Genomic DNA, 15,587 nt, shown 5'->3' with positions numbered 1-15,587 from the left:
CACATTTATCTTCCTCCTCTCAGAATTATAGCTTTTAATGGAAGTATAGGAAACAAACACCATTGGTCTGATTTTGATAACAAAACCATCTGTTTAATTGAAAATAACACTGACTCTTAATAGCAAAGGAGGCAACATCAGGAAGGGATCTTCTTAGCCTTTAGTTTATCCTCTAAGTTTGCAAAATACTTCATTTTTGCTAGCAGCTTCTTGGCTTCTTGAAGATCATCTGAAATGAAATAAAACATCACTAGTTGGCAGAGGGAGAGGTGAATTCTCAAAATGAATCTCAAGATTTCAGTGACAGCACCTGTTTTAGTACCAAGAGTTGTGAGCTGCAAGGACCCAGACATTATTAAAACCATGCTGCCTATGTTTTCATCTCAGATGGTTTGGGAACATCTCAACTCAAATGTTCCACAAAACACGTAACAATGAACAATTTGGAAAAGAAATGTGCGTGAGTACCCTTTAATGACTTCTGTAAAATGGCTGCAGTATTGATATCTACACACTAGGAAAGACAAATGTTTTTGTTTGTTTTATATGTGTATAAATAGACCAACTAACATAACTGAAAAATGCAAATGGGGAGGAATCTGGTCTGGATAATGCCAATTCCAAAACTGATATTGAAACAATTTCTCCTCAGTTAAAGGGGAGGGTGGTTTGTGACCTACAGACAAATGCAACAGAGTCCTCCTCACGGCACAGAGTAACAGAATGTAACTCCTCACAGGCAGGCCCAGCCAGCACTGCTTCCATGTTTACAGTTCCACACACCTGGACTGGGCACAGATCTACAAAGGTTTCTCCCCAGCTTCAGAAGCTCAGGAATGCTTCAAGCTTGTAGAATAAAGTTCTGTTGATTATTGCACAGGAAGTCCCCAAAACCTTGGGCTGAACAGGCCTTTACTTGCCACACAGCTCCTGTGGCTTTCACTGCAAAGAACAGCACTCACTGCTCTGCTGCAGCTCCAGGACTGCAGAACAACATCTCCAAATTCAAGTGTGGAACTTCAGAATACACCTAAGATGAAGTCTGTCCTTCCCAGTATTCTGGGAAACTCACAATTTCTTAGCATCTACATTCCCAGTCAAAATGATTATTTAGATGCAAGATGAATGGAACTTTTGTACTGAACTTTGTTTCTAATGTGAGGCACTGAATTGCCCAAATCAGCAGGAATGTCAGTTTAGAAGTACTTATTCTAAATACCTAACAAAGAACCCTTGTTAATGCACTATTTCTGTTCCATAGCTCAGGAAATATTTGCCAGCAAGAGAATGTGGAGCTTTTAGCATTTGACAGGTATGTATGGCAGCTAAAAACTTCATAAAAACAGGTACCTCTTTCAAATGCTGCAGTCACCTCTCTGGTCAGTTCTTCTTGTTTAACTGCAAAACAAATTATTTCATTTACTTTTTGTTATACTTAGGATATTTTATACCACTGCATTCTGAGTGCCTGTGGTGGGAAAGTTCATTACTAGTTTCAGCCTTTGGGAGCCAAGCGAGATTTTCATAATACTGCTGTCAATGTTGTTTTAATTATCATTTCAAACATGTATTTCTTTGCTTAAACAGGTATACTGACAGGAGTTCCAATGCACACCAATGGTCACTAATTTCCCAGCAATTTAACTTATTTTTTTGTGTATCAGTTTTACATTGGAAGAGGAGGGCACAGGGCAGAAACTTTTGCAGAGAGTTAATTCCAGACTATCACAAATTGAAGACATTACAAGAAATACACCAAAACAATTAAAAGCTTTCTGCCTCTTGTATTACACAAGATTCAGTACATTAGTTCTGTACAAGTTCCTCAAATCATAACCTACCTTTAATTAAAGTTTCAATTTCTTCAAGGTTATTCTCATTTTTGAGCTCTGCTAATTTCTCATTAATGTCCATGATTTCCATAAGGAACGCTGAGTCTGCATCACTGTCTGTCTCTTGTGCTGGCTCCACTCCACTCAGCTCCAGCTAGCAGAGGAAATGGGAATTTGAAAATAAATATTCCCACATCTATTTCAATGGGAATTATTTTCTTTAATATTAAGTCTCTTCGTGGGGCATACTCAGATTCATCTACAGTGCATAGAGTCAGTCTGAAAATTAACTCCATACATAGGCTGACCATAAAAATCAGCAGTTACCCAAAGCCAAAAAAACATAAAGAAGATTGCCATGGGCCAGACTGAAATTCTGCATAAGCAGCCATGGCCAAACACTACGTGTGACATAAAAACAAATTAGTGTAAGTTGAATAGCAAATGAGATAGTAAGGTGATTACATTTTGGACAATCTTGGTTCTGTTCTCCCTTTAATCTGTGGCGATCCTCTTCAGAGGAATGCAAATTAGCACATTAGGAACTGAATGGAAGGTGCGATCCCTAACAGCAGCACCAGCCCCCAGGGTTATTTACAGAACACTGCAATACCTAAGGGAGACCTTACTAGATAGAGGCCTCGGCTCAGAGGGTTCAGCAGGGTCTGGTAGGCCTTGTTGATCAGGGAAGAGTGTTGCTCAGAGTAGTACCGCTCTTTCTGCAAATGGACGGCAAATAATTGGAAGCTAATTAACAAGTGGTAAAGTACGCTTTGTTACATGCGGAACAGCGGCGTCCCCACGCCGGTGCGGGTGTGAAACCGAGCAGGCTCTGTGGAGCTGGGTCACTGCACTCAGCTGAGGCCCGACGAATCACAGCGGCCCCTCAGCGCCCGCCTCCACCGCAACTCCATGGCAGAGTCTCTTCTGAGCACCGAAAGACAAACACAGGCGACTCCCCTCGCTCCCCGAGCGGGAGAGAGGGGGGGACTCGACACTGCGGCCCCGCCACGCAGCCCAAGGCTAAGGACGAGCTCCTCCGGCGGTCACCGAGCCCCGCGGGCCCCTCCCGGCCCGGCTCCCCCGCCCGGCCCGGCGCTCACCGGCGGCCTCTGGCCGAAGCGGTCGGGGTGGACGGCGCCCTGCAGGCTCCAGAAGCGCCGCTGCAGCTGCTGTGCGTCGATGCGAAAGGAGCGCTCACTGCGGGACACAAGGCGGTTACACCCGCGGCCGGCCGGGCCCGCGGCCGCCCCGCCCACACTCACCAGTCCATCAGGCGGAAAAGGTCAGGCCGCGGCGCCGGCGGCTGCAGAGCCTGGCAGCCGGGGCAGAAGCGCGGCCCATCGCCGCCGGGGAGCGCGGCGCCGCAGCTCCAGCACGGCGGTCCCGGGGCGCGGCCCAGCGCGGCCCCGCGGAGCGCCCGGCGCGCCCACCCGAGCCGCGCCCGCAGCGCCGCCCGCATCGCGCCCCGCTCCCGGCGGCCCCCGCGCGGGCCGCCCGCTCATTGGCCGCGCTCGGGGCGCGCGCGCGGCGCGCACGGCGGCCCCGGCCCGACGGCGCGAGCCCCGCCAGCCGTGAGTTCGGGTCCCGCTTCGGCCCTTCCCCGCTCCCTCCCCTGCCCCGGGCCGCCACAGGCTGCTCCCCGCTGCTTCTCCCGGGATGGAGCCTCAGTGCGGACGGCAGGGCCGCTGGTGCCGGTGCCGGTCCTGGGGCAGCAGCGCTCTGCCGGGCCGTGCCGGGCACTGCGTGCACGGGCTCCCGGCAGTGCCGCCCCTGGGCTCGGCCCCGCCGCTCCGCACGGTGCGAGGCGGCCGCTGGTGGCCCGGCCCCGCCGTCCGAGCGTTTAGAGGGAGGTTTAGGTTGGATACGAGGGAAAATTCCCTTATGGAAAGGGCTGCCCAGGTCAGAGGTGCAGTCACCGCCCCTAGCGGGGTTCCACAGCCGGGTGCATGTGGAACCAGGGGACCATGCCGGGGAAGCGGTTGCACTCTGTGTTTTCCGTGGTTCTGTCCTCTCTGCCGGCAGAGCCCCGGCTCGCCTGTGTTTGTAAACACCTGTAACAAACGGGACGTGGGAGGGACTTGGGAGCTGCTGTGGTTTTGTGTCTCATAATGAAATGTAGCAAACCGATAAGGAGAAGTATACATTAAACTGTATAGCAGCCGGCTGAAAACACGACGTACAGGTGGCGAGGTTGGCAGGCTCGTGGATGTTCCCGGAGCCCCGATGAGCACTGATGTGTTGGAGGAAGCGGGTTCTAGGGCTGGGCTGGCTGGTGCAGCATTTAAATGCAGAAGGAGGCACCACAGGCTGTGAATTTCCTGGGGCAGGGAGACGCTGTTTCTTGCCCCTGGCTGTGCCAACAGCTGCCAGCGCTGTGGTGAGTGCCTGAATCTGGCAGTTCATTTGTTGTGCACAGGTGTGATAAATCTCTCGGGCGCTTTCAAGAAGACGTGTGTCATTTTACAGTTCCTACTCCTTTAGTTTTTCTCTCCGTGTTGGGGGCGCAGCCGTGCTGGCTCCGTGCGGGGATGCTCTGTCAGAGCGCAGCCCGTGCTTTGTGACCCAATGTGAGCGCTGGGTCCTCGGGAGCCAGCCGGGAATAAGGATTAGTTCTGCTTCAGAACCAGCAGAGGCCGCTCCGCGTTGTCTTTTAAAAGGAAAACCATCCTAGTGTGCAGAATTCCTGGGAATTTATGTAAAACCCAGACATGCAGGCTTTGGTTGGAAGTTTTACTTCTTTGAGCCTGAGAATGGACTTGGGCATTAATAGTGCAGTCTGTGAGTGTTTGCCAGTTTTACTTTGCTGTAGTAATTGCAGTTTTTTTCAACATTTTCTTTGAAGCCAACATGTCTCGAGAGACTGGAAGTGATACACAGCAGTCTCAGAGTGGCCAGCAGACACAGAGTGGCACCAGCTCCTCGTCCAGTGGCTCACAGAGCACTAGCCAGTCTTCCTCGAGTTCTGGGACCCTCAGTTCCTTGGACACTGTTCCCACTCAGGAGCTTCCCTCCATCCCTGAGGATCAGGAATCTGAAGAGCTGGCTCCTCAGCCTTGGGGTCGACTCTTTGCCCTTGCAAAAGGTTTCAGCAACTGTGGTATGTGCATACTGTAATAAACCTCTTGGTTTCTTCGTAGGATCTCAGAAAAGTTCTGAGCAGCTTGCTGAAGAGCAGTGTCTTTTCACTTTCAAATTAGGTACAAGCAAACTTAGGTATGCAACTTCTTGCTGTAATGTTTTATTCCATACTACATCCCAGTGTTTACACTGACTACTCGGATGCTCAGCTTCCATAGACTTAGAGAAATTCTGGGGTGTTCATGTTCTTTGTTACATGCTTAATTAAAAAAAATTATAATTAATTTTATTTAGTTATATGTTGCTGAAGATGAACTGAAAATTTCCACTGCTAAAGAGGGAAATTTATGAAAGGATTTGACAAGGTGTGGTGCTTTGCATGAGTTAAGAAAAACTTGATTCTATGGGAAGAATCTTGTCTTTGTTACTGTATTCATTACCATTTGGAATCATTCTGTAATGCCATATTATTAACTTCCTGCAATGTTGTGTTCTCTCTCTGCTCTACTTTCCCCTCCTCTGCAGACTGTGTGAATGAGCAATACTGGTTTGGGAGAGACAAAAGCTGTGATTACAGTTTTTCTAAGCTAGGATTGTCTGAGACTGGCTTCTACCAAAACTATAGTAAGAAACACTTCCGAATTTTCAGGGTAAGTGCCAAAAATGTTAACTGTCCCTCTATTTTGGCATAATTCAAAAACAGACTTTGAGGCAGAGATCCTAAAGAAATCACAATATCTTCAGGGTAACAGGACTTTTGGCAATGCCCCATTCATATGGTATGAAATAAACTCAGTCTCGTTTCTTGAGTCAACAATAGTAAATTTCTAGTGTATCATGTCTTTATTGTAAAGTCATTTCTTCTTTACTCTCATCTTCCCCATTTTTTTTTGTCTTTAAGGAAATGGGACCAAAGAATTCCTTTGTTGCCTACATTGAAGACCACAGTGCAAATGGGACATTTGTTAACAGACAGCTCGTTGGAAAAGGGAGGAGGCTTCCACTGACACATAACTCTGAAATTGCATTGTCTATACAGACCAATAAGGGTAAAATGTGCTTTAACTCCAGTAGATTTTTTCCTGTGTTGACCAAGAGGTTGTTTCTGCATTGATTTGAGTATGTTTCTTGGGAGCTGAGCTGCTTCATGAGCACAGCTCATTAATAGGTGTTTTAGTTTTACTCACACAAAAATTATCCATGTCCCTGTCAACCCTAGGAAAAAAATGAAAAAGAAAATTTAAAAAAATCTGCATCAGATAAAACTTTACTAGAGTATAAACTTTTATAGATATTTTCCTGGTTTTGAAACACTTTTGGGCTTCAGTAGCTGTGTATATGATGGTGGGAACAGGGGGAACAGACTATTTAAGAAAAGTTGAAAAAACCCCGATACCTAATCAGATGCTGCATAATAAATTGAAAATCCTCTTAAAAATAACCAGGGCTGGGCTTTTGTTTCTTTGTTTTTCCACCAAGATGCTGTCTTCTTGATTATTACTTCTCTTTGATCTCTACTGGGACATTGAAACTTTTGCTCCTTTTGTCCTTAAATGCAGTTAATTAGTTAAAGACAGTTATGAATTTAATCCCAAAATGTAATTTTTCAGCAGTAAGATCACCTTGCTAACCCATAGCTGCTTTAATTTATAGCATATATTTAGTTTTTCCTCTAGCAGGCAGTATTTTCTCTGTTATATTGTCAACCATAAAAGCTCGCAAAACATAGGTGTTTGTTATAATAAAAATTTTAAACTTAATAATAGGAAAATGATCTCCACTTGTCTTCCCAGTGTTTGTATTTTCTGATCTTACGGTGGATGATCAGATGATGTTTCCTAAAGAATTCAGAGAGAAATATATCATGTCAAGGACTTTGGGAAGGTAAGCATCCCTCTTTCCTCAGTAGAAAGGGTTAACTTCATTATCATTATCAGTATCTTGTGCTGGAATTATTACCAGTATTAATTAAGCTGCTGTTTTAGAAGAAAAAAGGAAAAAATAATGATAACATGTGAGCAAACATGTTCTTTACAACAATTTAAACAGGAATTTTTGCTTTGTCTCTCTAATTGGTTTGGAGTTTGTAACCTACCACTAATTGCAAAAACCAGGGTTTGTTTGGTTGGGTTGTTTTTTTTCTGTAGAAAAGAATGAAGTCTATAAATTCTTAATGAGTTTTTAAAGTTTGTATATTAATGTACTCATAGTTATTGGAAGTAGAAAGAAGTGCTTTATGTAAGAATACAGCTTCCTAAAATATCACTGTTGAGGCCTTCAGACAAAAAGAGAAAGAATTGTTCAGGAAAAAAGAGAGACTACTTTAAGAGGGGCTGTTTTTTCTCTTTAGGAAACAGTTGGTCAGTGAAGAATTTGGAGGTGAATAATTAAGTAGAAATAAATCCAAGTGGAAAACTGAAGAATTTCTTTCTGTAATATAATTGCTATTCAGTAAAAACATAAGTATTGTTATATTTTTCCTCAGATTTATGCAGTCCAGCATTAAGAGAACTCTTCCTAAGTTCTCCTGAATGCCTTTGCATGAAGGAAATGTTGACAGATCTTGTCCTTCCTATCTGCCAGCACTTTGGGTACAGAGTTGCTGCTCTGCATATTGACTCCTGCAGCTTTGAATGAATGGCCCTTGAGAACACTTTCTATTTAAATAAATCTTATAACTCTTTAATGTTTCCTGTAGATTTTCAAACTGTTGAATACTTCCTCAGAACAGGCAATGTGCCTTTTTCAGAAAGTCAGAAAGCAGCCAGCTCCAAATGATTCTTTCATTTGCACACAGATTTTTGACAGAGCTGTGCTCTTGTTTCAGTGGCGCCTGTGGAGAAGTCAAACTGGCCTTTGAGAAGGGCACCTGTAACAAAGTGGCAGTGAAAATCATCAATAAAAGGAAGTTTGTGGCAAGTGGCCTGAGTGACGCAGTGAGTATTTTTGTCTGTCTGTCTTGGAATATTTGATAACTTCTCTAACTCCTCAGCTACCTTTAAATGAGGATTTTCTTACCTAATGTCTTCCGTATTTAATTTCAAAATGCTTTTGGATCTTTTATGATGTACAGAATTCTGTAGGAAACGCTTGTTTTTAGGACTGTTAATGGGATGTATGTAAGGGATGGTGTGGAGTCTTGTAGGGTTTGGTTTATGTCCTAAAATGCATCAGGGAGACACATCACAACTAGCAGTCTTGACAAAAATGTACCAACTAAGGTAATTTTGTTGAATTCCCCATAATAATACATTTTAAGAGAATTGTATGAAGCCTTTAGGGAAGGGCTGTTCATGTGTCTAATGGCAGAAGCCAGAATTTGGAGAGGAACAAAGAAAAACTGGCTCAAGAGGCTGTTGAGAATTATAACTACTGATACATGGCATTCTACGAAACAGACACAGGATTATATCTGGAATGTTGTGGATGGGTTGTGTGTTCCAAGATTATTTATCTGGACTGGAAGAAGAGCAAAATAAAACCCTGCTGAGTTGATTTCATTAGTTGAGCCTAAGCCACAGATTAGAAAATCTCTTTTTGTTATCTTGCAAAATAGGAGAGAGTAGCATGAAATTTTAGGCCCATCTGCAAAAAGCATCTTGGAGGGAGAAAAGCTATTTAAACACAATACAAATATATAAGCAACAAGGACCTTTTTTTTTTTTAAATTTGGAAATTAGTTGGGGATTTCTAACCTGCAGTGAAATTACATGTCTGGAGCACTATCACACTCCAGATAGTGACAGCACTCTGTTTATTTAATTCACTGAAGGCACCTGATCATTTTATGCAAAAAAAATTGTGTATTATGGTCACTTACCGTAGTAAAAGGCATGAAATGATGTCTTTTCTGGTACTGTCTCTTATTTCTCATATGTCTTATTCCAGAACAGCTCTGTCTTACCCAATATGGTATTTGATTCTTTTAATAGAACCCAGCTTTAAATATCAATACAGAAATTGAAATTTTGAAGAAAATAGATCATGTGAGTATTACTGTACATTTTTATTATTTTTTGCTCCCTCCTGTATGTAATTGTTTAGTTTACTAACCTCAGTGTAGTAACTAGAGAGTAATTTTAACCATTTAGAAATATGTTAAAGGAGGTGTATAATTTTCTTTGTAAATTATTGAATGGGTCTTTTTTTCTTCTTTTAAGTATATTATATCCTAGCAGATTTGAGATTTTTAAAGCTTTGGATAAGTGAGATATAATTTGGGAAGAAACATCACAAAAGAAGTTTTAGCCTTAAAACGCTGAGGGCACACCCTAAGCCTGGGGTGCTCTCAAGTCACTTGTGTTAAGTTTTAGTTTGTGTCACCTGGTTTGAAATACTGACATAAGAACTTCAGGATTAATTTTTACAAATGATTCTATTTTGTGTGTCTCTGTCTTCCCTTTTCTGTTAGCCTTGCTTAATCAAGATTAAGAATTTCTTTGAAGCAGAGGATTACTACATTGTTTTGGAACTGTAAGTAACCTGTTTGAAAGTAAATGCATAAAATAATTTTTTTTCATAGCTACAATGAACTGTGGAGGTTTTGCTTGTTTTATTTTTCTCCTTTTGTTGGCCTCCACTGTTCTCTGAAACCTTTGTAAGATTAGGAGCTGGGATAACCAAGAGAAATCTTCCTTCTAGGCTTTGTGGGCACTCAGAGCTTGGATATTTGCTCTGCTGCTGTTATGGATTGCTGCTGTTTTTTTTTTTTTTTGAGCTTGTAAGAGGGGGCTGATCAAAAATCATGGAACAACTCCCAGTGAAGACTCAAGAGATTGACCTTAACTCAGCCATGCATGTGCTGTGTTTAGGATGTTGCTCACTCATATTCAGAAATATATTTCTTCTCTGTAGCCAGAATAGCCAAATGTTTTGTTCTTAGTCTTGTCTAATAAGATGAATTTTTTGGAATTTATATGCTGTCTTGTTAACCTGCATTTGTTTTAGGATGGAAGGAGGAGAACTGTATGACAGAGTGTCAAGGCCAGTCAAGATGAGAGAAGATATCTGCAAGTTGTACTTTTATCAGATGTTGCTGGCAGTAAAGGTACAGAATTGTGAATTCTACCAGAAAGAAAAGTCAGTAAGACGAGTTTTTCTGTCACTTGTCATTGCTGAAACCCATGCAAGCAATCAGCACAGCATTCTTAACAAGTTGGTTTTGACAACCAGAGGACAGAAAAGCAGAATTCCTGCAGGTGACACAGAGCTTGGGTCTGCACTCTGTGCTTGTATTGAGATTTGACATTTGAAGCATAATGATTTCTAAGGTGGTTTTTCATTTCTTTGTTTGTGATGGTGTTTTGGTGTGAAGGGGTTTTTTTCTTTATTTTGGGGTGGTTTTTTTGTTTTCATTTTGCTTTGTTTTTTTAAGGGAGACTCATCTGTTAGGGAGCTTTAAATGCATGCTTGCCTCTTACTCAGACATTTCAGTTATTCTGCCATTGCCATGAGAAAAATTGAAAAGCTTACATTTTAAAACAAGTTAATAGTCTGTTTTTCCTTAATTGCCCATCTGTATGTATTTAGTATCTTCATGACAATGGAATTATACACCGAGATCTAAAGCCAGAAAATGTGCTACTTTCATCTTCTGAAGAGATATGTCTTATAAAGGTAAAGAAACTTACATTTCTTGTCAATGGAGAAATTTGGGAGTGTTCCTTCACATTCTTCTTGATATTTCATTAAACATAGCCAAAAAGATATTATGGAACTAATCATACAAACCATGAAGTAACTTAAAACGTAGATTTTTTTTTTTCATAATTGTAATATTACTTTTATGGATATTTCAACCCATACACTGCATATGTAATTTCAAATCTCTTTTTTTTTTTCCCAATATAATCTAACAGACAGCATTCCCACAAATGTCCAGGCTGTGTAGTGACAGGGATATTTTTGTTGTTGTTTTGGGGGGAATTAGGGTTGTGGATTTTCTTCTGTGTTGTTTTTTTGGTTTTTTTCCCAAAGAAAGCATTGCATATATTGGCATGCTAAAATGCTTATTTTTCACATAAGCTGTTCTAATAGGCTACAATACCTTTATTCTGTGGTTGTCCACTTATATCCAAACCTGAGAGTACTTTTTGCTAGTGTAAAGTGTGACCCTTTGTCATATTGCTCCCTCTTCCTCCTCTCCCATTCTCACTTAATAATGTTTGGGGTGACTTCTATTCATAGTCATGTACTGGAACTGGCTTGGAAGGAAGAAATTTAGTTCTACCTCCTGATGTATGTCTACAATATGATGTGTTCTAGTACAGTCCATCCTAATATGTAATGTGGTGTTACCATTTTTAAATACGAGATTACAGATTTTGGACAATCCAAGATTCTTGGAGAAGCTTCTCTTATGAAAACTTTATGTGGTACTCCCATGTATCTTGCTCCTGAGGTTCTAAATTCACTTGGGACTGCTGGATACAGCCGAGCTGTGGACTGCTGGAGTTTAGGAGTTATTCTTTTTGTATGGTAAGATATTGTGTAGATGTACCTTCACTGGGCAGTCTTTGACATTCATGGCTTGAGACTTGGCAACTTCAGTGTCTGTATGAGGAAGTGAAAGAGCTTTTAAAACTCTACACATATAAAAACACTACCATAGCAGATGCCTTAAAATGTGTGATTTCAGTGTTTCATTTGCTATGACAAACTCAGTGTTATTTGTTTTCTCTTACACAGCTTGTGTGGATATCCACCATTCAATGAGCAAAATACTCAACTCTCTCTGAAAGATCAAATCACTCGTGGAAAATACACGTTCATTGCAAAAGAATGGAAGCACGTGTCAGGCATGGGTATGACTCCAGCACAGTGGGTAGTAAAATAGCTACCTCTTTTCTTGTAGTTTTTGTTTTCCTTTATCCTCCTTTCAGCTGCATGGCATATTGTGTGTCAATATGTTTAGTTTTTGAAGTAATATATTAAATTTTTTTTTTGAGTTTGTAGTTAAAGCATTAGAAAAAGCCCATACTTTATAATTGAAGAGGTTTCTTAGTAGTATTTAGCATAATTAACCACACAAGTATAGGGTTTGTGGGCACATAGATCTCTTTCTCCTCTTTTCACTTTTTCTTCTGACTTTGCCTAAAGATTCTTCAAGTGTTGAACCAAAAATACCAGGAATTAAGGAATATCAGTTAGAATTCCAAAAAAACAAATGTTCCAAGAGAGTCCTTTCATGGTGCTAGTCTTTGAGCTGGAAGTGTCAGTCACATTTGAGGAATCATCTATTATGTTTGTCCCACTGTAAGTGAAGTAATCTGTGAAACAGAGTTTTTTCATACCAAACTAAAAAGATAATTACTGTCTCAGTGCTTTTAATTTTTCATTTTATGTGCACAAAATAATTGTAGTATTTACCTTGGACATTTCTTTGTATGTGCAGAGGAGTTTCTAATAAATGATGTGGTTATCCTTTGTCTAATAAACTTATCAAATATAACTCCTTCCTGAATAGTTTGAAGCTTATTCAATGATAAGTCAGACATTCATGGGAATGTACAATTTTAACATAATTTCCATAGTCCTACGTATATACTATGTATTCAGAATGATCAGATGAGGAGTAAATCTTGCTGAAATTCCTTTATGGGAGATTTAGAGTAATAAAATACAACGTAAATGCCATATTTTTCACAATATCTACTAAGCAGCTTCCTAAGAAGATGAAAGTTTGAGATTATGTTTAGCATACATGTGTATGTCCCGTCTCTTCTTTCCCACCTTCCCAGATGGATAATCTGCTTTCCAAGACACTGTAAACCAGGATAAATTAAGCTGCCTTTGCTTTTCCAAGTGATACTGAAGCTTTTAGGGAAGTGCTGAGCCTCTTGTGCATGCTCAGAACACAAATTGTATAGATGCTAAATATATCTAGGGGTAATTCTGGCATACTGAGAAGTGTTGAGTTGTCTGCATGTGAAGGAAAGATGGTTGCAGTCTGCAGCCCTGCCCAGGCACAGAGGAAAAAATAGAAACTTTTGTGCATGGTTCTGAAGGGGTATAAAGCACATTGTCACATGTAGTTTTGGTGTAGGCATATTTCAGGTAATGAATGTATTGCTCAAATGCCAACCAGCTCATTTTCTTATCTTAGCTCTGGATCTTGTGAAGAAGCTGTTAGTGGTGGATCCAGGCAAACGTCTCACCACAGAGGAAGCCTTAGAGCATCCTTGGCTTCAGGTAGGAATTGAGTTTTATCTGAAAGCTGAATTGTTCAGGGGATATAACTTGGTGATGTCTTGTGTTTTCAATGATTTAGTCGTTGTAGAGAGACTGCAAAAGCAGCATGGAGCACTCTCCTGAATACCCTCTTTCAACACAATAAGCAGCTTCTGCATCCTTTCTGAGACACCTCTTTGCAGAACTCTTTCTCATGTGAGGATCAAGATGTGTTTTTTAGAGTCTGACTGTGGTTCTGGTAGGATGGACCTCTCCTTTTGAGCATTGTAACAGAGCCCCATTTCCTCAGATGTTTCTGTGGGCAGGCAGTGCAGAGTTTGTTTCTGGCAAGCATCCAGAATACTACTTTGTTTTCACTCTGCTGTGTGAAATAAGTGTTTCTGGTTTGGGAGGCCTCTGAGTAGGAAGTGATGGTTTCCCTGCCTACTGTTACAGTCTAATGAGATTTGAGAGGGATAGTCTTTAGGTGGCTTTTTCTTAATTTTTGGCTCCTTTCTCCCTCTTGTGTTGTCTGGAAGTATCGACTTTACAAGTCAGCAGGAAAAAACACATTCTCTCTCTGTGACCTGTTAGCCCTCTGATGCCTGTTAGCCCTCTGATGATTTTGGGGACACTAGGGAAAGTTTCAGATACTAAAAGTAAGCATGTTCTGTAGATTCATTTAAACTAGTAGTGCTTTCAAATTAGTGTTTTCAAAACAAATTGTTTACTCCATTCTTTGTTTCAATCTGTAACTTTGAAACTTGTTGAGCTGTGTAAACCCAAGTACTGCTCAGTGGAAATGTCTTACCTGTATTTACTTAATAAAACATTTCTTAAAGCCACACATACAATTAATTGCTGTTTCTGCCTCTGAAATCTGCACTGAAGTCTTTTGAATGGCACAAGATTGGTTTGATTGCATGCTGAAGAAAAAATGCAGGTCTTAGTTACGTAAATGGAAAAATATTTCTTACCTGGTCCATCAATTCATATGTAGCCAAAATCAAATCAGGTGACACTGGAAAAAAAAACAAGTCAAAATTCTATGTAAAATTAAATGGATATTCAGGTCAAAGCCTTTTTGTAGCACTTAAGAGCAGTTAAATTAAAAAAAAAAAAAAGAGACACTGCAATACTCCATTGCTTAGGGAAAGGACCCTCTCCACTGCCTTCACCTAAGAAAATTCAGTTAAAACAGCTGAAATCCTTAGGTGCTCAATGACCTTTATTTCTACTTGTCTCTAGCAGTGAATGTCCCATTCACTTCTCTTTGAATTTCCCAATCTTTGCTTTTCTCTTAACTATTCTATATCCTTCTTCACATGCTGGGTCTTTTTTGCAGGATGAGGATATGAAAACTACATTTCAACAGCTGCTTGCTCAGACACGTACCAATATGGACCCACCAGAAACGTCAAAAATGGTATGTGCAGTAGATATTTGAAGTTTAATATTTGATGCACAAATAAACTAGATTTTGAAGTAATCTTCAATAAGAAAATCAGTTAATTTTGAGACTTTAGGAAAATGTATCCTTGGGCTGTATGTAGCAGCCTGCTGGTTACTTCTGCTTCCTGAAGAGCAGCAGTGGATTTCCATGCTTTGTCAACATTTTGTTTAAATGTAGAGAAACACTTATCTAGGCTTTGAAGGATTATTCCTATATTTAGAATAAAATCTTTGAATGTATGGGTTTTTTTTTTTTAATGGATTCAAATCACTAATGTTTAGTATTCCAGTAAAAGTTCTGATGCTGGTGCAAGGTTAGGATGCCATTGTGCCATTCATCACCAGATGCTAATTAGGAAAACTGTGACCAGGAGCTGTTTCAAGCTGGGAGCAATGTCTTACATGAGAACCATCAAGTGTAATTAGATGGATCTTGGGAGGGAAACATGGGTTAGTCATGCTGCTTTTCTGGTCACACTGTCCAATACCTGTAGTTGTGGAGCAAGCAGAACAGTCAGGCTCTGCCTCACCTGCTTTCCTGGAGCCATCCTCTGTGTTTTTCTTCCAGCCAACCACGACAAGAAAGCGTCCCCATGAAAATGAGGAGGAATGTGGCTCTGCCAAGTGTGCCGTTCCTTCTACGTCCTTTCAGAAAATGAGGTGAAAAGGAAGAGAAAATGACTTTGTTAATGACAGCTTTTTTATGGGAAGCAGAATTTTTTATTAAGAACAATCTTAATAATGGAAGAAACGGTTGAAGATGTATAATTTCCAAATAAAAATGACTTTGTAAGACTGAAGTGACTGCTGTGCATGCATGAGAATCTGCACAATCAGTGATGTTATAGTCCATCCAGCTGTCTGACTCAAGGGAAGTATCAGAAAACTCCTGAACTAAGTTACTAACCATTTTTTAGGCTAGCTTCATCCCCACCTGCATTATCTGTTTCTTCTTTCCCAATTTCTAGGTTAGGCATGGAAATAATGCTTAGTCCTAGCAGATGAAGAAGGAATGCTAAACTTGCTGAACTTTTGCCCGAGACAGAGCATTAC

The 15,587-nt window shown here is 40.9% G+C and overlaps 2 protein-coding genes and 1 long non-coding RNA gene across 3 annotated transcripts; 1 reads left to right on the top strand and 2 right to left on the bottom strand.

Moving 5' to 3' along the window:
- Positions 1–66: 66 nt before the first annotated feature.
- Positions 67–3,332, bottom strand: HSCB (HscB mitochondrial iron-sulfur cluster cochaperone). The gene is made up of 6 exons (XM_063416119.1): positions 3,098–3,332; positions 2,936–3,032; positions 2,462–2,551; positions 1,842–1,986; positions 1,351–1,398; positions 67–229 (listed from the first exon to the last, which is right to left on the bottom strand). The coding sequence occupies exons 1-6, from the start codon at positions 3,292–3,294 to the stop codon at positions 138–140; spliced, it is 669 nt and encodes a 222-aa protein (XP_063272189.1). The 5' UTR covers positions 3,295–3,332; the 3' UTR covers positions 67–137.
- On the top strand, positions 3,294–15,334 carry CHEK2 (checkpoint kinase 2). The gene is made up of 15 exons (XM_063416114.1): positions 3,294–3,406; positions 4,678–4,932; positions 5,439–5,563; positions 5,815–5,962; positions 6,707–6,797; positions 7,741–7,849; positions 8,846–8,899; positions 9,325–9,386; positions 9,861–9,960; positions 10,443–10,529; positions 11,227–11,390; positions 11,601–11,716; positions 13,018–13,103; positions 14,428–14,508; positions 15,103–15,334. Exons 2-15 carry the CDS (start codon positions 4,683–4,685, stop codon positions 15,196–15,198), a joined length of 1,569 nt encoding a protein of 522 aa, XP_063272184.1. The 5' UTR covers positions 3,294–3,406; positions 4,678–4,682; the 3' UTR covers positions 15,199–15,334.
- LOC134560279 (uncharacterized) lies at positions 11,329–15,181 on the bottom strand. The gene is made up of 3 exons (XR_010082701.1): positions 15,065–15,181; positions 14,060–14,103; positions 11,329–11,465 (listed from the first exon to the last, which is right to left on the bottom strand). It is a non-coding gene; the product is annotated as an uncharacterized LOC134560279 (long non-coding RNA).
- Positions 15,335–15,587: the final 253 nt, after the last annotated feature.

This window comes from Prinia subflava, chromosome 19, assembly GCF_021018805.1.
Source record: "Prinia subflava isolate CZ2003 ecotype Zambia chromosome 19, Cam_Psub_1.2, whole genome shotgun sequence".
In the NCBI taxonomy this organism is placed as follows: Eukaryota; Metazoa; Chordata; class Aves; order Passeriformes; family Cisticolidae; genus Prinia; species Prinia subflava.
This window is presented reverse-complemented; position numbering and strand designations above follow the sequence as displayed.

Coding starts and splice junctions, on each gene's coding strand:
- HSCB (XM_063416119.1), bottom strand. CDS start 3,294: ATGCGGGCGGCGCTGCGGGCGCGGCTCGGGTGGGCGCGCCGGGCGCTC. Junction 1,987..2,461: donor TGAGCCGAGGCCTCTATCTA/GTAAGGTCTCCC, acceptor TTCCTCTGCTAG/CTGGAGCTGAGTGGAGTGGA. Junction 230..1,350: donor GACTGCAGCATTTGAAAGAG/GTACCTGTTTTT, acceptor ATTTCATTTCAG/ATGATCTTCAAGAAGCCAAG.
- CHEK2 (XM_063416114.1), top strand. CDS start 4,683: ATGTCTCGAGAGACTGGAAGTGATACACAGCAGTCTCAGAGTGGCCAG. Junction 5,564..5,814: donor AACACTTCCGAATTTTCAGG/GTAAGTGCCAAA, acceptor TTTGTCTTTAAG/GAAATGGGACCAAAGAATTC. Junction 9,961..10,442: donor AGATGTTGCTGGCAGTAAAG/GTACAGAATTGT, acceptor GTATGTATTTAG/TATCTTCATGACAATGGAAT.